Here is a 22,119-nt window from a genome sequence, read left to right as displayed (position 1 = left end):
CCCACTGGAGTGATCAGTGATATTTTTGTGACTATTCATGGGTTCACATTGAAAATTTAAAAAAATATTGCTCGTTCTTCAGCATCCCTGGCAGCGATGCTGCTGAGCAGCACTGTGGTCTAATCTGAAAATGCAGTGGTTTTTAGTATTGAGTATATATACAGATAAATATGCAGTTCAGTTATATCTTCTAGATTTTTCAAGGCTTAAATAAAAATGTAGTGGATTTGATCAGGAAATTTTGTATAAATCAGCTGGATAATAAAATTAACCTACTGCTGCTATTTTGCCACAAGGCAGAAGCAGCATATCCACTTTAAGGAACAGTTGAAGTAAAATTTAAATTTTTTTTTTTTTTTTTGCTTTAAAGTAAGCTTTCATTCAATCTGTCCAGTCAGTCTTAATTGTTTTGGGTTTGTTTTTTACATGTTTCTTCATTTCTGTGAAGGGTGTAATCTTAATATGGTAATGGGAAAGCAAATGGTATTTCTCTCTATTGTTCACTTACATGAATTAGTAAGGGGGGCTGGAGGTGAAGAGATGACAGTCTGATTTTCAGGAATGTGTATAGAAATTTCAAGGTAGTCAGGTTTAGAATGGGGATTTGGTTCATGATAATCCTTTGAACTGCAACATTAATTTCCTAGCATCCTAGTAATTTTTATTTATGTTCCTCTGAAAAGAATGCAGTAGACCTTTAGGTCCTGAGATAAAATAAATACCCTGGAATAAAACAAAATGTGACAATTGAGGTGGTCTTAAGCTGCTAGTTTTGCTTTTGTGACTACCTCAGAAACAGGCTATTAAGTGATTTATGCTATACAAATGGCAGTGCATATTATTGATGAGTTTTTGCTGAGTTACTTTCTATTTTTTTATCAAGGCACTTGGAGTCTGAGGACATTCTCTTTTACTTTGCCACTCCCTCTTGGGGGCTCATCATGAATTCTGCATTCTAGCTCAATGTAGCTGAAGAGAACACCAAGATAGTCAACAGAATGAAATATTTGTTTAACATTCTGCCATAAAGAGAGATATTTTAAATTACTGACTTGTATAGTGTTATGGCACTGAGCAGCCTGAAAAAAAGTGAATGGTAAAACAGAATGGGATAATACCTAAAAACAAATAAGGGATTAATTACATCCTATAAAAGATTAGAGAGTTCTTTGTATGTTTGTACGCCTTCATTTATTCTTTTTAAGTGGCTTCCTAGACCTTTCATGATATTTCGTTTGTGTCTTTGGAGCTGTACCCAGCACAAGTATCACTATTAATCTAGTCTATGTTAAAACCTAGAAGAGCAAAATTTAGAGTATAAGGCTAATATTTGTTCTGAATTACTGCAGCTTTCCGTACACATAAGCAAAATCAATATTTGGCTTGAAGTAACAAAGTACCCCCATTGAATGGTTTCTTTCATTATACTGTTATAACATTTTACTGCACTGAAAACTAGTGAAGTAAAGTTGAACTTTAAATGCACTTGAAAGTGCATTACTAAATCTGATGAGAATTGCCTCATTTTGCTTGACAGAGGTGATGTGTTTTTCTGTTTACAAAATGGGGACATCTCAATGAATGAATAATTTGTGTTAAGGTACTTACTTGTGAGTGTTACCGAGCAGTCTGGCTATGCAGTTAGTCAGAAATGCAACACAAGTTCTGGTGGGTGCACACCTTTCTAATTTTGGGTGGAGGCTGATATGCAGCATTCTGTCTTGGTGATGTATTTAAAGCACACCCTGAGGATTATAAACCTTTATTCTTCCAGCATATGAACTGAGTGATGGCATAGGCTAAATACTGTCTGCATCCAAACAGTTTTGGGTTCATTAATGTTTAAATGTTACTGTTTCATTTCAAAATCTTTGTATCAAAGCAAAATTTGTCTCATGATTTACATAGCAATATAAAAGCTAGGTGAGAAGAAGCCTGTTCAAACCCTATTCTGACTCTAATAAACTTCCACTGTAACAATTTTTGAGAATGGAGTAAGAATATAGTATGTACTAAGTAGTTCTTTTAAAAAGCTGGTTTTAGGTACAATCAGTACCCAAAGTATTCATCTTTGTACATAAATTAATATATTGCTTTAATATTTTCTGTTCTTAGAGGAAGAAACAGGATAGTTTGATTTTCATGTGTTGAATGGCTAAAGAAATTAATCTCGCTTTGGCTACTAGTTTAAGAGTTCATGACACAATTTATGCAAAAGACATTTTACTGGATAAATTTATTTGGTGTCATCCCATATCAAAGCAGGTGCAGTAATAATAAATGGGAAGCGGGAAAGGCCAGGCCATTTTGAGTCATTTAAATAAGTGGTGCTAAAATCGGTTCAAGTGTACTGGCTCTTGCTAACCTACCTAGCAATAATGGGCAGAATGCCTCTCAAATTTGTAAACTATTTCTGATGACTTGATTTGGTCAGTATGATCATTTATTTCCTTGCTTATTCTTGGAAGCAAATAGAGATAACTAAGAATTCTTTGAAGTTCAGAATCGTAATCGTCTATTTGCATTTTTGTCTTTCATAGAGATGAATTTAATATTAAAGTTCTTCAGGCTTTTGTTGAACTCCATGAGTTCGCTGATCTCAATCTTGTACAAGCCTTAAGGTGAGTAAATTCTCTCTTTTGACCTGAGCTTTCTTTCTTGAACTGCACGTTCATATTAGTCCCCGTGTTGATTTATTCATCAGAAAGTTGATCTACAGCTTGGCACGATTATACGCATTGCTGTGGAAGTTAGCAGAGACAGCTCTTTTTTAACCCTTCCAATTGCTTGTGTGTGTGCTGCCTTTGAAGGTGAAAACTTCTTAATTATTTCAGTCCAATACAAATGACTAAACAAACACAAACAAATAACTTTTTGGTGTGCCTGCCATATGTGGACATTTGAGGATCTGCTTCATATCTTAGCACTGAGATAGGTAAAAACCAAACTCCTAACCCAAACAAATAATTTTCTTTGCCGCCCTCTTCTTTCTTCTTTCCTTCCACCTCAGTTTGTTCCTCTGGGCAAGGAAGGGGTGGAATTCTGCTGACCATAATCTGATTATGTTCAATTTCAAAGAGGTAAACTTTGAACCAAGTTATTTTTACTTCCCTCAGAGTTTCCCACTTGTCATGTGAAAGAAAGTATAGTATTTTAGTATACTTTTTTCCCTTGCTAAATGAACAGTTTACTTGACTTCTCTTGGATGCTAGCATGCAGTGACCTTGTGAAGTCCCTTCTTGTCTTAGTGGAAATTCATTATAGGTCTAACAACTTAAGTTGATTTAGATAGTTCTGCCAATTTCATTGTCACTAGTGACGCCATCCTGACACCAGATAAATTGAAATGTCCATGTGATCTTTGTCTCTGGTGCAGTCTTGTGATGTGGAGTCAGAACAGCTTTGCTATGGTTGAGTGATGGTAACTTGAGCTGCCTGAGGCTGGAGCTAAGGAAGCCTTTTCTCTGTCTGCTGAAGCTTTTCTGGGAGGCTTCCTATTTCTCTCTCTTTTTCCCAGTTTAACAGTAGGTTTAACTTTATTCTTCTTAGCAGCTGCTACTATTAAATGTTTGTATTTTGGTAGCTTACAAAATTCGTGATCTGGGTTGGAACCTTGCACAAGGTGAGTAAAAGACAGTATATAGAGATGACAAACTAAAGATGGCCTGTGACACTTTAATGTCCTAAAATGAAAACTGATGAAGACAGGAATAAACGGTTACTATATTGGCAACCAGTGTACAGGGAATATCAAGAACTTGTTTTGCATGGCAGAGCATGTAACTTTGCTGGTTTAGATCCTGTTTTAATTTAGATAATTCCCTAAGAAATTAAAAAATGTTAAATTCATTGGAGCTTTTTAGTGCCACAGTGTGCCAAAAGTAAATTTGTGAAGACTTCTGTCCTGTATGCATTCCAGTGTACCTATATATAGAAATAGTAAGTTATGAAAGTAAAAACTTTATTCCAGTTCATGTTGCCAAACAGGAGCACAGATCTCCTGTGTTCATTACAAAATTACTGAGACAATATCGTGAATGTTTCTTTTTAAGATCTAGGTCTGATTCTTGCAGGGTGAGCTTACACTAGACAGGCAGCACCTCTCTAAGCACTGGGGGTTTTCTTGTTACTATTTTTAAAATGTTTTTGATGAGTTCAAGTAAAGATGTTAAGTGCTTTTTATATTCCTTGCTTCTCTTCCCTACCAGAAATATTTTCTGTAATGTGTCTTTTTACATTGTAAGTAAAGTCTAGCTGAGTGTGTATTGCTTTTAGTAGCCAGGAAACACAGGAAGGATTAATCTGATTGTTTCCCCGTAGCAGCCTTACAGCAAAAATGGGATGCATACAGAAAATTGTTTACTAATCTGGAAAAAAGAGTCTCAGAATATGAACTGCTATATTATCTTGCCTGATAGCATGCAGTGTTGCTGGCTGAACTACTGGGTTAGCCATCTGTGCATGTTGCTTTATAATAGCTCCTGACTTGTGTGTTGAGAGATTGAGAACATATTTCTAGGACGTTTTATATAGACATTGCTGTTTGGTTGGTTTTGTGGTTGCTTTTTTTTTTTGTTGTTGTTAGTTTCTGATTATTGGTCATATATGCTGAGTATATAAATCTTGGAGTGAGTCTAAAGACTATTCTTCCCTTCTGTAGGCAGTTTCTGTGGAGCTTCAGACTCCCAGGAGAGGCTCAAAAAATTGATCGTATGATGGAAGCTTTTGCTTCACGCTATTGCCTTTGTAACCCAGGAGTCTTCCAGTCTACAGGTGAGTCACAGGAAATAAGAGGAGTTCTTAAGTGTGTGTATATGTATTTTATTTTAATTTTTAATCATATATGTTCTTCTGCATCTGATGCAAGGAAATGATGTTTAGTTTGGAAGTTCAGGATAAAATAACATGTGAAATGAGAAATTTCTCAGAATTGAGAAAATGTAACTGTCTAATTCTACGCTTTGTTTCCACGAGGTGCAAGCTTATGGGCAGAATGCAGTTCCATTTATAAAACTTCAACATTAATATATGTATCTGAACCAATTAAAGTATGAAACATATTTTAGAAATTTCACTAAAGATTCTGGCTAGGAATCGGAAAAGTAAGTTTCTCAGAGGCTTAAAGGCAGAAGAGACCAATAGATTGAGTAGTCTTGTCTGTCAGTTATAAGGACTTTACACCTCATTAACTTTCTATCAAGTACCCCCATATGTAGCTATTATATATTATCTAGAAAATCATCCATTTTTGTCAAGAGGACCAAATCCTCTCTTTAGCAGTCTGCTCAGCAATAATTTATCTCAGTTAGAAATGCGTCTCAGTCTTCTATTGAATTATTTGGTTTGCAGTTAATCAAGTCATAAAAGCTAATAGAACTTTGAAATACTGCACGGAACACCCTAGCATTCTGGCATTGTTGGTCTGTTTAGTTATATATGATCATAGCTCGCTGTTGATCACTTAGTTTGAGAGCATACAGGCTAGGAAAGGGTTGATGTAAAGCAGGTCTGCAACAGCTACAGAGGAAAATACATATTGAAAACAACGTGCTGAAGATGCAAACACATTTTTCCTCTATGTAGCAGAGAGGTTTCCATCCTGCTTTTTCTTAAACAGGACCTTGTACTTGAATTCTGGGAGAATTTACTATAATCATAACTGTGTCAAGAGGCATGATAAGATCGCTGTTGTCATCTTGCATGCCAAGAAATTGAGTCAGCGTCATTTTCAGCCTGTTTAAATATAGTTCAACTATTTTGAAGAGACTATTCTTTGGAGAAAGCTTCGTAAGTACTTTTAGTAGGAGTCCGATTGACCAAGATCTACCAGTATGATCTGGGCAAAATCTGTGTGCAGCAGATGTTTTGCACAACAGCACTTCAGTGTTTCAAGTGAAATGTTAATTTAGGGTGATAGCAAAACAGATTTCAAGATAGCAAGATAGATTTCAAAGAGGGGGGTTTTTTTGTGGGTTTTTGTTTGTTTGTTTGTTTTTTAATTCTCTTGTACTGTTTTTCACTTACTGGCTTTTAAGTTGAATGGTTCCATATTTTTCTTCTTTTTAGGCTTACTTCAGCAGTTTAAAGAAAGATTTGAGACTTTGCTTCCATGTATAGTTTTTCATGTTCAAGATTTTTTGACTACCTTTGTCTTTATCAGTCAGGGTGAGCTTATATATTCATTTCACAGGTTTGTACTTCAACACATAGAAAGATAACTCCTTGAAATTTTATTTCAGATACATGCTATGTACTTTCATTTGCAATCATTATGCTGAATACCAGTCTGCACAACCACAATGTAAGAGATAAACCAACAGTAGAGAGGTTTATTTCTATGAATCGTGGAATTAATGAAGGTGGAGACCTTCCAGAAGAATTACTACGGGTAAGTTCGACTGAGTAAGACAAGACATAGTTTTGTGTTTTTAATAGGAAACTTAGAAGCATGTGCAAAAATTCTCAGGCAAATTTGTTAAGGGAAAGTAAGAAGAACGTTTTCTAGCATGCATAACCATTTGAGTAGCTGAAAGAAGCATTTTATGATATTAACAGCTGCTTTGAGCTAGTTCTCCCTATGTTCAATCTTTTGTTGAAGAGAGGAGATTCCAGGGAAGACACTGTATATCTCTCAGTAGTTTGCTAATGGCAAAATTCTTGTGGGATTGGCTCCTTATGGAAAAAAAAAAAAAGGAAAAAGCATTTCTGGGTAAGTCAGGAAAAGCTGGAAAAAAATAGTAAAAATCATTGTTTCATCATTGCCTCCCCATGTGTCTTGTGGAGCTTCCTCCTGTCTCTTGACGTATTAGTAAAAATACTTATTTCTCTAAGACACTGTGGTGGTCTAAACCATTTTCTGAAAACCCACATTCAGTTGGCAAAACTTGTACTAAATGAGAGCTGAAGCCTCTGAAATACTGAATACTGAAGTTAAAGATGTCTTTGCAAAGAGTGCTTAGAAAATCTGTAAAAAAGAGACACTTGTTTATAGATGCAGTCATTTTAAATCAAACTTAGTCAAAGTTGTAAACAGAGATTGAGAAGGGATGGTCCAGAATGTTACGGATATTGTTTACTGTGCTTTTTATAGAGTCTGAGAAGCAATAAGATGTCTTGGTTGCATTTGCTGTTAGACATTTATTAATGAGGTTTTATTCCTCTTTTTTTTTTATTCTTCTAGAATTTATATGAAAGTATTAAGAATGAGCCATTTAAGATTCCAGAGGATGATGGAAATGATCTAACGCATACATTTTTCAATCCAGATAGAGAAGGCTGGCTGCTGAAACTAGGTTAGTTATACGGGCAGTTTTGCTGCGATGTGTTTGTTCATTGTTAGCGTGTTTGCTGCTTTTTGTCTGTCTTCTTTCTTGTGAAGATAATAGGATTAACTTTGTAATTCGTATTTAAAAATGGATGAGCCAAAATAAGTAACCCCTTCACATCTGAATGTTGTTACTTCTTATTTTACATATGCAAATTGATCTTGTTTCAAACTTTGGAGTTCTATTTCTGATATATGAGAAGTAAAACTGAGTGACAAAAGGGAAACGCTGTATGGTATTTACCACATGCTATGACTGATAAATAGCAACTAAGTCTCTGTAAGGTCATTTCAGAAAACTCTGTGATATTTCAACTCAGTTTTCTGTGTACAAAAAAGGATTTCTCTTCAAACAGTTATTTTTGTATGTCTTTATTTTTCCATATTATTTGTGAGTTTCTCTTGGTTTGGTTTTGGCTATGATTTTTTAATGAGTGGTTTAAATGTGCCTTCTTGTTTTCCTTATGGCCTATGACCTATCACCTTTCTGTTCTGTGACTGGCTGTCTCTGCTTATTCTGCATTAGGAGGTACGTATCTGATTGCTTTCCAGTCCCATCCTTTTCAGTTGCTCATTCTTTTATTTACCTCCTCCTTCGTCCTGTTTTCTTTTCTTCTTTTTTTTTTTCTTTTTTCTTTTTTTTAAAATCAAATTTATAGTAGCATTTGACTTTTTTGTTCAGTGTCACTAACAGTATCATCAGTGGTACTCTGACTGGCATGTCAGTGTCTGGCTTACGTGCAAGCGTGTTATGGAAAAGAAGAAAGTGCTTACATGTAAAGGAGAAAAATAAAGATGACTATTCTTGTTCTTTTCTTGTTCAATGAATAACATAAGAGGGAAAGAATTATTTCTACCAAGAGAAAACAACATCTTACTCTTGTAATGAAGTTCCAGGGTGTTTTGTTCCTTGTATGTCAATTGGCTTATTGAAAGATTCATTACATTTGAACTATGCATTTATAAAAACTGTTATTTTGCTTTTTTATTTTCCTTTGTAAATACAACCTTTAGTTTACTTACCAAAATCTTGAATGAGTACCAAATTTAGGGTTGTGGAAAGCTCTTGTAATTTGCAGTCTCCTGGCACTGCAAGATGCCTTTTTTCACAGACTTTTTTTAGAGTTGATGGGATTCATGTTCTCACTTGGGCTTAGGGAATTTTTTTTCATTTATAAAGGAGGCTGAAATTTCGTTTTCACATTTGTTTTTCAATGAAATAAGCCTCATTATATAAAAACACTCGTACACACTCCAGTAGAGCTAATTGTTGGCCATTTTAATGTGTAACTGCCTGTTAAAGTAGAAGGAACTTTGCACTTGGAGAACAGTGACTAAAGTGTGAAAAGGGATGTGTGCTGTGTGGTGCACATGGGGTGAGTATGGTGAAAGTAGAGCCCGGGTAGAGCCATGGGCCCACTCTACTGATTGCACCTGAAAAGTGGTGGTCATGCTAGTGCTGGAAGGAAATAGATGTGAAAAGGAAGCATTTGGCATTTGTCCATGTGCTCTCTGATGTCTTATTTTGGCCTCTGCACTACAGATGTTACAGAGCTCTTTGTCTTTCTAACTACAAAAAAGCAAAGCTCTTGCTTTTTGATATGTGTTGACTCAGCTGGCACAATTTCAAAGATGACTTCGCAGATCTTCTCCATTTTGTAGCATGAGGCGATAGCTATCTGAACAGCAAAAGCTTTCAAAATTATGTAGATAATGTGCTTTCTGGAGGAGAGGCTGGGTATAAGCCCATGCTGTGCATATTTCTATTGCTAGTGCCCTTTCATATACACATACTGAGAGCGCAAGCAAGAGTGAGAGAGTGTGTAGAGGAATGACAGTTTCGGAAGAAGCTGTCAATAAAAGTTCTAATAAAGATCAATAAGAGATCTAATAAAAAATAGAGGAACAAAGAAATTGAAAAAAAAATGACTGAAAGCGAGAGCTGCCAGCTACTTCTGCACAATCCATCTCTGGCTCTGGCACAAGGTCAATAAAGTCAGCTTTTTATTATGTACGGGGTAGATGAGACAGCATACAGAAAACCCAATAGTAAAAGCGTGTGTGAAACAGTAGGGTGTGGCACATAACACTCCCATGACATGAGGGTTATTTGAATAAAGAAATTAAACATATCCACAAGCCTCTGGTGAATCAGCCTCTAAATGCGTGAAGCTGCGCTTCTGTGAAAGACAGCTCACACAGGCTGGGGCAGACAAATACATTTTACTAGTTTAGGTGCGCTGACCAGAAATAAGCCTGGCAGTCTTTCTTTTTTCATTTTCATTTCTTTCTTTGTGTTTTGTGGGTTTTTTTTTTTTCTGTTCTTTCCTTTCTTCTTTCTTTTCTTTTTTCTTTTGTTCTTTCTTTTCTTTCTTTCCCTTGGGTTTCCTATTTGCTAGGAGGCTTAAACTGTATGTTGAGAGTGCTGTCTCAATCCACATTGTTTGCATTTTTACAGTACTTTCTGTTGGGAAACACTTCTTGTGAAATGGGTAGGGTTTCCTTCAGTTCTGGAAAATGGTGATATGAAAAGTTTCAGTATTGTTGAAATGCAAAGGAGGCTCTACTGCTGTGTGAGAGTTTAAGTGCTTAGCTGTTACAATACTTAAAGAGCTGAAACAGAAAGTTCATCTAAAACTACAAATATGACTAAGACATCTTGGAAACCTTGAGTATATTATGACAGTACTTTGTATTTGGTATTTCTTTTAGTCAACTCTTCCCATTTATCTACTTGTGCCCCTCTGTTTAGTACTGCAGCTCCCCATATTGATTATCCTCTGAGCAGGAGATGGATATCACGAAACTTCCATGTACTATAAGATTCAATTATCCTAAAGACCACCCTAGCTTTCCAGGCTGGCACTGGGTTGTAGAAAGCTGAGAGGGTGCAAAATCCTTTTGGAGAGTTTGCTGCTCTAAATTGTTCAGAGGTGACTTTGTGTAAGTCCTGCCTAAACCTGGCAGCCAGACAGCAGTTCTAGTTTTATCTATGTAGACTCAGCTGGTTCCTTTATATAGACATCTTTATCGTGGTAAACCTAAATTATCATTCAGTTCTACGTCGTCTGAAGCATGGTGTAATGAAAATGAGTGCTATTAAGTAAAAAACTGAAAGCTGCTGAGTGCTCATGAATCCTTGCTTAGGGCAGCTTGAGACGTGAGCTTTTAGATTTTTCTGCATTATAATTATTAGTGGTGTTGACACCATGTAGTTTTCTGCCATCCACTTCAAGGTATTTTGAAGCTGTAGGCTGTGCTCTTTCTCAGTGTCCAAGTTACAGTCGTTTTGCACAGGGAGCCATTTCCTTGCCTAAAACAGCCTCTCCTGGCAAACAGCTTGGTTTACGTAATATTTTTGTCTAGTTTGAGGGAAACTATGACATTATTCCACCAAACTGGACAGGAAATGATTCAAGCCAGACACATGATCGCATTATTTTCTTCTGCCAGTCAGGCAGTTACTGAGAACTTGGAGATTGTCCAAAAGCTTCACATCTGGGCCCATCCCGCCAGGGGTGGGCCTTGAGAGGATGCCCTCTCTCTCTTCCCTAATCTGGGGTAAGAGAATAATGGTGGTTGATCAGGAAACTGGTGCCTTCTGGTACCTGCCTTGTTCTTGCAGTAACTGATGCTCTTCCAGGTTGAGGCAGTCGATGTGGTCAAGGGAAACTTCTTTTTCAAAGAAATCCAAGCTTTGATGCAAATCACCTGTATAACTATACAGTTTGTGAGTCCATTCTGCCTAGTTGTATCAACATGAGAAATAAACATTCTTGATGAGAAGAAAAATCAGTCTTGATGGTGCATCTCTCTCTTTCCCCTTTAAAACTTCATATAAAGGTGCTGAAGATTTGGGTAGAATTTTCTAACTTCAGACATGTTGCTGCCTTTAGTCCTAAGACCATTTTTAATGTTTAAATGTGTGTTTCCTGAGTTATTGCCAATTGTTTTTCCCTTTAGTTATAGGCTTCTTTTACCTTTGTTCTCTAGTTTGTACTTTGCCCACAGTTGGGGGAAAAAATCCTATGTTGGGTTACGTAGATGAAGAGAGTTTCTGTTCCTCTTTCTGTACCTTGTGCCTTGTTGTGGCCTTTTCTTGTGGTTTCCTTAGATTTCCATCTACAAGATATAATGCTGCATTATTTTCTTGAGAAGTCTTTGCATTTTAATTAGCTAGATCTTTCAGAAGTACATCACTTATATCTCTCCATTGCTATAAATGTTTATGGATTCATACTTTGATTTTCTTGATCCTCTTCTGCTAACTTAATTCCTTCCAGTTTTAATCTTTAAAAGTCTGGAAGCTGGAGTAAGATACAAAGTATGGTACTAAACCCTTTGTTGTTTTGTGAGCCTACAGCAATCTTGGCCAAAGAAAAGAATGTTTTGTTATCACGAGTTCTTACCCATTAATCTTGCCTACAGTGTTTATGGGCCACAAAGGCTTATCAACCAGCTTCTTGGGTTTCAGCCCATTGTAAAGGCATATTAAATGCTTGTTATATGGTGACCCCTGCAAACTTGGTGAGTACAGATTAGATTGCCTTTCAAGCTTTATTAGCATTTCTGTGCTGTTGACAGCTGCAGCAAAGCAGTGGAGTGGGGACACAGAGACTTACATTTGAGAATAGTTTCTTATCCTGCCAAAAACTCCTGCCTTGCTGCTTTTTTTACCTGGAAAAGTAACTGAGAGTTTAGTGGAGCAGAGACTTAAGGGCTATTTTCATAACTCACATGAGTGTTGTAACCCCATGAGCTACTTCCTGGCTCTTTTAGGGAGAAAGGAGCAGTAAGAGGGATGCCTTTGGAAATACTTGATCTTCTTTCTGGCTTCAACATCAATAATACCTTGGAGCTGGGAAATGTTTCATGACAAAAGCTTCATCAAAGCTGCAGCATGATTTTACAAAAGGTTTCAGGTTTGAGAAATACAGCTTTTCCCAAGGGGCAGGGATGTGTTGTCAGGAAAAACTTCAGCAAACTCAACTGTAATTTACTACTTGGCATTTCATATTGTTGTAGGAGGTGTTTGTTTTAAGTCCGTTGTTCCTGCTTTAAATTATAAGCAGGTCTTCATTTTAACTATATGGTTATTACTTGCGTATTTTTTTATTGTGTTTTGACATGGAAAAAGTTTGAGGAAAACCTTTGCTCAGTTTAAGCTGCCTCTGTGATAGTTACCTATTTGCCTGTTCGTTTCATCTTCTCTCCTGCTGAATGGTTTTTCTACTAGAACTAGGCAAGCCATGACATTTGATGCAAGCTCATGTTGCCTGTTAGCCTGATGAGTTTGTGCCCTAAAAATGTTAAACGATGTTAACCTTAGAGAGCAGACTGTGACTTAAAAGTCCTGGCAATGAACATTGGGTTGTATGCAAAGATGTCATGTTATTGTGATAGCAAGGACTGCCTTGGCAGTCACCTTGACTCAGCTGCTGCTTATTCATTGATCTGGAAGTGAGTCAAGCTGAAGTAAAGTACTTCCTGATAGTTGAACCAGCTCTCAGTCAAGGTGATGGGAATTTTTCTAGTGACTTACGTGCCAGTTTGAATGTTTCTACAGTGCTTCACTACAGGATCTGTCACAGTGGTTGCACTGAAATGCTACCCAGTTCTTCCCTCACTGTTTCCAGTTCACTCAACCATTCATTCTGTCACGGCTTCTGCATCTTGCACTATTTTGCCTTCTCTTATTTCACCACACCTGCTTGCAGATTAAATTTTCCTTAAAATATGTGTGTGTGTATGTAGTAGAAACATAAAAGTTTATTGAGTATGTTGAGCATTGCAGTATGTTAGCACTGGGGTAATTGTGTAGGTCGTGAAACCAAGCAAAAGGAAGATACAAGGTGCAACATACTTGGTCTGCAATGCGAACATGTAGTACACTGGTATCAAGAAATTTCATGAGATTCCTAGAATTGTTCTTTAATTTAATATTATTTGGATTTCTGTATTAAGAAAAATCCCAGCTATCTCAAGTAGAACAAAAAGATTAAAAAATTATGCTTATGTCTTAGATTTAGTTATATGACTTGGACTGAATGGGGGGGGTTGTGTGTATTAATGGTACTCCTTTATGTCTGGTATTCGACAGCAAGATCAACTGTTCTGAAATGTTGGATTAATGAGGTTAAATCACTGCTGAATGGATGATGCACAGGTGGTGACATAATCCTGAAGTCAGATAACTATGGTGGAGCTAAGCCCGGATGTTAAGAACTCATGAATGCTTTATCTGCAGTTGTCTTTCCTGGAAATGAGTTTGAAAAATAATGTGCTTGTGGACTGCTAGACATGTTCTGAAGTAGCCAGTGGCAGAAAACCAGCTGAAAGCTCCAAGACAGTAATGTGTGTTTCTAAAAGAAACTGTTCCTTACAATGTGACATTAGTGGGTGTAAGAAAGAGAAGCTCTATGGTCATTGTTTCTACCCTGTTAATGCAGGAAAAATTGGCATTTTTTGGGCAGTAGCTATTTCTTCTGTCAGGTGAACTCAGTGATATATTAACCCATACGGAGAACATGCTTTTAAAATAGTAAATTACGACAGGTGACTAAAAATGGTACATTTTGGCATAGGATTTGCTCTTTATTCATGGTACATGGACAGCAGGATGACCATGAGCCAACACTGTGCCCTTGTGGCCAAGAAGGCCAATGGCATCCTGGGGTGTATTAGAAGGGGGGTGGTCAGTAGGTCGAGAGAGGTCCTCCTTCCCCTCTACTCGGCCCTGGTGAGACCGCATCTGGAATATTGTGTCCAGTTCTGGGCCCCTCAGTTCAAGAAGGACAGGGACCTGCTGGAGAGAGTCCAGCGCAGGGCGACAAAGATGATTAAGGGAGTGGAGCATCTCCCTTATGAGGAAAGGCTGAGGGAGCTGGGTCTCTATAGTTTGGAGAAGAGGAGACTGCGGGGGGACCTTATTAGTGTATATAAATATATAAAGGGGCAGTGTCATGAGGATGGAGCCAGGCTCTTCTCAATGGCAAACTATGATAGGACAAGGGGTAATGGGTATAAACTGGAACACAAGAGGTTCCACTTAAACTTGAGAAGAAACTTCTTCTCAGTGAGGGTGACAGAACACTGGAAGAGGCTGCCCAGGGAGGTTGTGGAGTCTCCTTCTCTGGAGACATTCAAAACCCGCCTGGACACATTCCTGTGTAATCTTATCTAGGTGTTCCTGCTCCGGCAGGGGGATTGGACTAGATGATCTTTTGAGGTCCCTTCCAATCTCTAACATACTGTGATACTGTGATACTGTGATACATATTTGTTCTGCTAGTAATATTTATAAGAATCTTCTGCACTTGATGTTAAATTTGAAAGTAGAGATAGTTTCTTAACCACATGTATGCTCACAAGTTAAAGGAAGGTGATAAAATGCCCTTGATTTTACTGATGGGACCCTTTTCGTGTACGGTATGTGCTGTGGATAGGGTTGGTCCTGTTCCTGGAAACCAGTTACTGGTTTTGCAACCAGGTATTTACACAACTGGTCCTGGAGCAAGTGTGTAAGTGATGTGTTTAGCTGCTTGCCAGCTTAAACCAGACACTGGTGATGGGCCTCCCTTTGCTGTAGCAGCACTGAATGCATTTCTGAGGGCTCTATAGTATTAATATTTTTGATGCAGTAAACGTGTGATGGCATGGACAGAGGGAGCGGGCCTGACTGCTGAACTGTTGCATTCATTCCCTGTAAGAGACGAGACACTTGCAGCTTTAGAGCATCCAGCTTTTGTGGCTGGTCAGCAACACCATAGTTAATGCTGCCTTGAGCATTTGAACTTAGCATGAGAGTTACGGTAACATGTTCCTCTAACCTCAGCTCATCTGTGCCTGATCCATTTAGGATGAAGTAATCAAGCTACATTTTGAATACCAAGCAAAACTAAATCACTGTGATACCCACTGTTGAAGTCTTGATGGTGACACAGGTTTAATTCAGCCATACTTTTGATTGTAGGGGGAAGAGTAAAAACATGGAAACGGAGATGGTTTATTCTGACTGATAATTGCCTGTATTACTTTGAATACACAACAGTGAGTATATATTACAGTGAACTTTGTTTGTAGTAAAGATATTTAAGTGGCTAATAACATGATATTATCTTCTTTTTTTTTTAGGACAAAGAACCAAGAGGAATTATTCCATTAGAAAATCTTAGCATAAGAGAAGTTGAAGACCCTAGAAAACCAGTGAGATCTTGATCTTTTCCTCCTCTCCTCCCTTCCCCTTCTCCTTTTCTTTTTTGAACTAAACCACATAGAAATTAGTGTTAAATGAGGATGTTTGTCAGTTTTGTTTTGGTTTGTAAATCGATTTCTTCCATTTCTACCCTCCAGAACTGCTTTGAGCTCTACAACCCTAGTCATAAAGGTCAAGTAATTAAAGCGTGTAAAACCGAAGCTGATGGTAGAGTGGTGGAAGGCAACCATGTAGTGTACAGAATATCTGCTCCCACCCCAGAGGAAAAGGAAGAGTGGATTAAATCTATCAAGTGAGTTTCAAGTCTTAAATGTCTTTCAGAAATGAAGTGTAAGTTCTTTTTGGAGTAAGATACTAAGAGAATTTGTACTCTAACTTTTTTGAAGAATTCTGCTGTGACAATATGGTCAAGGATTAAAGACAAACTACGTGGGGTTGACGGATCAAGAAACAAGTGTCCTGTTACTGACTGGTCCTCAAGAAATAGTGCTGCTAACTCAGAGAGGAAAATACAGATTAATTACTTATTAAGCAACTATAAAAGCCTTGTGTCTTTAACCCTAATTTTATTAGGTTTTTACTTCACCTGATAATTAACTTCAGTGACATTTATCTTAAGCATGTTCACAGTGCAGCTTTAAACTTTCACAGCTTGACTTTATCTGGAAGGTTTGTAAAGCATACCCACACATAAAGAAATAAGAAATAGTCAAGATGAAGGTACAAACTCTTAGCAAATGACAGCTGAGTAACTCTTTTTCTAAAGAAATATTCATGATGCTTAGAATTCAGTGGTCTGTGATCTCATTAAGAGTGTGGAGTCATGCACAGGGAAGAGAGCAAAATAGGTTTAGTTTTCAAAAACAGGTATCTGTTAACCGAACTGATGATTCCTTTTTTTTCTCTTCTAGAGCAAGTATTAGCAGGGATCCCTTTTATGATATGCTGGCAACAAGGAAACGAAGAATTGCAAATAAGAAATAGAACATGATCAGCAGCTTTTATACCTGCCTCAACCTATAAGTCAGCATACAGTTGAATGATAATGTAAAAATTGGACAAACTAAATGAAGACAAGAACTGTAATTTTTTATATATATATATGTACACTTTATTATAACATAAAAAACTTGGCAAGACCTTTCAGGGTAAACAGTTATTGGCATATGATTTCAAGTACACTTTAAATCTCAGAGGATAATTGTACTGGAACTTAATTCAACTGAAAACATGGAAGCCTTGTTTTTACTTATATTAGCTACAGTTCCAGTTTACTTGGGTTGGGAGGGAAGGGATTTGAGCCTAATAGTAAAATGTACTATAGCTGTTATTTGAGCATGTGTCCCATAAAAGGAGGAGCAATTGTAAGACTTTCATCTCTCATTAAAATGCAGCACAGAAAGTGGAGTATGGTGTGATTTAGCACTTAATTTTTATGACAGCAGAAAACCCCACAATGTCAGTATTGGTTCTCATTCTTGTGTGTTTTGCAGTGAATGAACAACTGCATACAGCTTTCATTTAGGATTCGCTCTCCTACCTTTACGGAAATAGCTTTTCTTCGTCAGAAATGCAACTCTGTGGTAGACTGGCAGCTACAGCGTTAACTAGTTGTGCCAAAGGGTTTGGTTGATAAACACTAAAATATACAGAGGTCCCTGCAGCAAAGGTTTGAGTCGGTACACATAACACTAAGTACAGATGTGGTCTGATATTTGCCAGTAGGCTAATTCTTATTCCTGTCTTCTGCTCATAAGCTTACTATAAGCAGTGAGATTTTAATGACTGATATAATCTGCTTTTTATATAGTAACATTCTTATGTTTTAGATATGTTGTAGTTTAATTAACGCTAAGTCACTATTAAAGGAGACAGATGACAGGGCTTGCATAAGTTTAGGCTTTACATGTGGAAATATACAAAATAATTTCAGATGCATTTAGTGTTTTTAAAGGAGAAAACCAGGAAGGTGAAATCCTTCTGTAAGATAACACCCCGTGATAAATAATCAAGCAGGATTCATTCCTCTGCTTGTTAAAAAACTTTGAACATACAGAAAAAGTCACTATTTTTATTGCGTTCTTTAAGGTGATTTTTCAGATCTGTGCTTCAGCAGTTGAGGTTGAAAAAAGAAATAGACATCCTTATTTTACTTGAAAACTAATAACTTATACACTGATTACGGAGTGCACCTAAACTCCCCACATGCACATCTCTTTTTGGTAATTTGTGGAAGACCTCTCAGTGGTTCTACTAATAGTCTTGCAGATTTTACCACGATGCTTTTCTACTCCGAGTGCGCCTTCTGTTCTTAAGGGAAAGCCCCTAATTCCATGATGGAGGCACAGGGTGGCTTTTTTGGACTGCTGCTGGTAGCAGGCAGGGTTTCACAAACTTGTTCAACCTGAGCCGTGCCTACTGTGCCAGTGACCGCTTGGGAGACCCAGTGCTTTATCAAAGCAATTTTGCTTGTTGGAGTTGCAGAGCAGCTCGGGATACAGCACAGGGAAACGTGCCGTCCTGGCAAAGCCACAGACTGACCAAGGTGATGTGTTTCAAATCCCCTTTTGACTGTCAAGGAGAGGCCGTTTGCTTGTTCCAGCCTTGCTGATGTGCCTTGTTTTGCATGAGGTGTCATGCTGCCAGTGTTCTGCTTTATTGCATGTTTGCGATAAAGGCTGAGAGGAAAAGAACAAAGTAAACTTTTCTACACCTTAGATTTTCCCCAGAGTGTGTGCAATTGTGGTCTGCTTGGATGCCTGTTCAGATACAAGTACTTTCAAGGGACTGAAACTCAACCAAAGGAGGTAACAATCCTCGAACAAGTGTCCGTGGGGAGATACCTTTGCTTAATGGAACACATTTAAACTCTTTCTAGAAAGGATTTTGAGTCGTACGCCCTGCGTTTGCAGAGCAGCGTGATCTCAGAGCTGCTCACATCACCTGTTTCGAGTCTTCTGGTCCGCAACTTCAGGTTTTGTTCTTCAGCAATGCATGCATCAGTTTGAGCTCTGTACAAGTACAGTTGTAATGCAGATAAGCCAGATCAGTGGTACCAATGAGTGCAAGGCTGTGAAAAGCAGCCAATAAAGTATTTCTGGAGAAATGTGAGATTACAAAAGCACTAATAAGCCGTGAAGCACTTTTGTATCAGTTCTTCCCTTCTGAAAATCTATTTATTCAACCAGGTGAGGATGCCTGCCTAGAAGCAGGAAGGAAATGCCTTGGGAGTTAATTTGCTGTATTTAGTTGAAGTTCTTCTATCCAGCAGGAATAACTATTTGAGAGTAATGTGTAACTAAGGCGATTGTAGCAGGAAATGCAGTATTTCGTAGCATTAAAATGCGACATCTTAAACAGCTATTAGTGGTGCTCAATATATCTCTTTAATTTACCAAAGCTAATGGAATAGTGTTCTTGTGTGTGATGATACTTCATTCTGAAGGTTTTTTGTAAGAGAATTCAGAAGGAGTGAAACTGGCCCGAAATTTCCACTGGCCAGGAGGCCAGAAAAACAAAGTGGCTTGTGAAAATGTCAGGCAATTTGGTACTACCCATGCAGGTGAAGAAAAAACTCTCAACTTGTTTTCCCCTTTTTCTATTGGGCTTTAAGTCCAGGGCTGGCTACTCAGACAGACTGGCTGCTCGGTGGCCTAAAGCATCACCTGTTAGAGGTTGGCCATGCTGAGGAAAAGCCCTCTGGGGATGACAAACTTCTCCCTTCCTGTTGCACTGCAACTCGTGTAATTCTTCTGCTGCTTGCTTTCAGTGCTGCCCTTTGCGGCTGCAGGAGCCAGCCAGAGCCAGGCAGGTGGCTCCGCTCAGCAGCTGAGCTGTGTGGCCACTTCCATCAGCCGCGGTGCCAGTGCAGTGCAGGCAGAGAAATGTACAGGAAACTTCGGCTCAGCCGGACTGGCTTAAAATTGACGCTATTCTGACAAAATAAGCTCTACGTTACTGAAACATTTTGAACCGCTTTAAACTGGTACAAAACTGAACCTCTGCCAACTGAGCAGCAACTAGAATGCTTTCTAGGTGAAAACAATGCATATTTTTCAGATTTAGTACATCCCTATGTAGATATGCTGGCTGGAAAAGCTAGGTCTCTTGTAGACCAAATCCTACAAGCTAAGACCTGTGGCTTACCAGTTCCATTTCTAGATTTTCTTAGAAAATGTTTCTAGCTACAGTTTGAATATAAAATGTAAACGCCGCACAGATAGGGACTGATCTAAGTAGTAACTTGGCGTACACAAGTGATTTGCATGACATACTCTGTATCAATCATTGTTTACAATGTGACGTTCTATGTAAATCCACTGCAATCGTAACGTTTTCATTTATCAGGAGGACCTGTTGCTTCAGCCTGGAGCCTTTCTCTAAAATAAAGTGTGAAACCCTACTGTTGCATAGCTCCTCATTTACCAAGAATACATGGGAGGTGCGTGCTGATTTACTGGTTTCAGAGGTTAAGATCTGATTTTGCAACTGCTCTTGTAAGTCAAAGGCCTCTTTGCCTACCTTTAGGCACACTGATTTAAATTGACAGGTTTACTTTTTCAGAGAGAAAATTCCTCACCTGCAAAATAGATTGTTCTTGTAAAGCTGAACACTCATAGCTGTGTTGCTGTGAATGTTACTCCATTAAGAGCTGGTTTCCCACCCTGAATTAAAGAGGGATTTTGTCCGTTCCCTTCCATGAGCTTCAGTCAAATATAAGGCAAGAACAACTCAGATCTCCTGTCCTCAAGTCGATTAATCAGACCAGACAGATAAGTCAGAGGAACTGTATTTCATTGAGGTTCCCAATCACTGCTCTCCTGATGCAGGACCAGTGAATATGAAGTGCATCACAGTTTGATAGCATTTAATAATAAAAATTAAAATCACCCTATGAATTTGTCTTGAGCTAGCCACTTTAGAGAGACAAAGACAACTGAGACTTCAGGCAAGTGACAGTATATTCAGAGAACGGAATTAAAATGTATGGATTTTGTCTTGATGGTAAATGTTTCAATCAGAAATTCTAAGTTTTGATGGTCCACATCGATAAAGTCCAGTTTGAAGATAAAGAGTCGTTGTTTTTGAAGGTAAAGATTCATCTTTTTTGATGGCAAATCCAGGTTCGATGATAAACAGTCAGGTTTGGTGCAAACAGTCAGGTTTGGTGGTAAAAAGTCACATTTGATGGTAGAGAGTCAGTTCTGATGGTAAAAGCAGGTTCAATGGAAAACAGGTTTGGTGCTAAAGCGTCAGGTTTGATGGCAAAGCCAGGCTTGATGGTAAACAGTCAGTTTTGATGGTAGAGTCATTCTTGATGGTAAACAGCCAGGTTTCAGGGTAAACCATCAGCCTTGATTGTACACAGTTTTGATGGTAAAGAGTCAGGTTTGACGATGAGACGTAGCTGGTTTTGTCAGTAGGTTTAGTTTAGGTAGCGAAGGATTCCATCAGTGAGCTTTGCATCTGAAAGACAAAAGAAGCCAAAGTCACTCCATGTCATGACATTCAATGTCAAACCCTGTCTCAGTGGTTTGGTTTCTGAAAGAGAAGTCTCAAGCCTGCACACAGCTCCACCTGCTCTGTGACTATATTATCCGACGGACTTGAGAAGGCAGCTTCCCCACTTCCAAACTGACTGCAGTTTGGATCTATGCTAAGGTGAAAATTCCTACTTGAGACCCATTCATTTAATATTTTTAAAGACAGACCTTCCACAACAGGAAGTTCGTTAACATCTATGGACCTGAGGAAATACTCAAATTCTGCAGACTTAACAAATTGCTTTTCACAGCCCTCATATCCCACCTGTGTTGCAAGCAGTGGATCAAAGTGGGGTTCTAGCACTGTGTTTATCGGTTAACATCTCTTACGCCTACACAGATAGTGCACTAATCTTAATGCCCCTGACCTGTGTAGTGGGGTGCAAGACATTGAATTTCTTCCTATACTTTTGACTGGTTTAGAAAGAACCAGATTTGGCCACCTGCTGGCAAAAGCATTCACTAAAGCCAAACCAGTCCCAGTCATTGCAAATGCGGAAGGCTGAAGGAAACTCGCAGCTTAAAAATAGGAAAACGGATGCAGCGTTTGATGCGTGTATGGAATGTTATTTCTTTTACCACAGGTGATGACTTGCTGTGTGTCACCTATTTTGTAGTAATTTCTGCACATCTGACTTTGGATGCAGCAAACATAAGCCCTCAGATTAAGGACCAGTAAGTCTTGGTTTGTACACAAATCCTGACAGGGGCTATTTGTGGAATATGTGGAATTAAAAATACATAATTGTTGTAACCTAATCAAGAACAGTGCGCAGATCTGGCTCTGCCCTGGGTTCAGCAGGCTGGGCTTAAACCACGACAGGTTCTTAACTTTGTGCTCCAGGTCTAGCGTTCTAACGCTATTCAGCAACATCCTTCCTATGTTGGCTTGACCAACCTAATGACCAGCCTGATGACCAACACCTAGTCAGATTATCCTACATAAATCACTTAGAAACAATGGGGAAAAGGCAGGCATGAGAAACACAGAGAAAAGTGTTAGGAAAAAAAATGGCAGATTATGCTGGAATCCCTGC

At 38.4% G+C, this 22,119-nt stretch overlaps 1 protein-coding gene across 2 annotated transcripts in view; it reads left to right on the top strand.

The window, feature by feature from the left end:
* Window positions 1-16,523, top strand: part of CYTH3 (cytohesin 3) — a gene marked incomplete at both ends in the record, with an annotated part of 51,761 nt that extends 35,238 nt beyond the window's left edge. For both annotated transcript variants that reach the window (XM_080619481.1, XM_080619482.1), the window contains 8 exons: window positions 2,541-2,621; window positions 4,661-4,773; window positions 6,240-6,388; window positions 7,181-7,292; window positions 15,297-15,373; window positions 15,458-15,529; window positions 15,677-15,831; window positions 16,451-16,523. In XM_080619481.1, coding sequence (XP_080475607.1) covers window positions 2,541-2,621; window positions 4,661-4,773; window positions 6,240-6,388; window positions 7,181-7,292; window positions 15,297-15,373; window positions 15,458-15,529; window positions 15,677-15,831; window positions 16,451-16,523 — 832 coding nt within the window. The remainder of the gene's footprint in view (window positions 1-2,540; window positions 2,622-4,660; window positions 4,774-6,239; window positions 6,389-7,180; window positions 7,293-15,296; window positions 15,374-15,457; window positions 15,530-15,676; window positions 15,832-16,450) is intronic.
* Between the last annotated feature and the right edge of the window lie 5,596 nt (window positions 16,524-22,119).

The sequence above is a fragment of the Psittacula echo genome (genome assembly GCF_963264785.1).
Source record: "Psittacula echo genome assembly, chromosome: 5".
Lineage (NCBI taxonomy): Eukaryota > Metazoa > Chordata > Aves > Psittaciformes > Psittacidae > Psittacula > Psittacula echo.
Note: the sequence above shows the minus strand (reverse complement) of the source record. Positions and strands in the feature narration are given on the sequence as shown.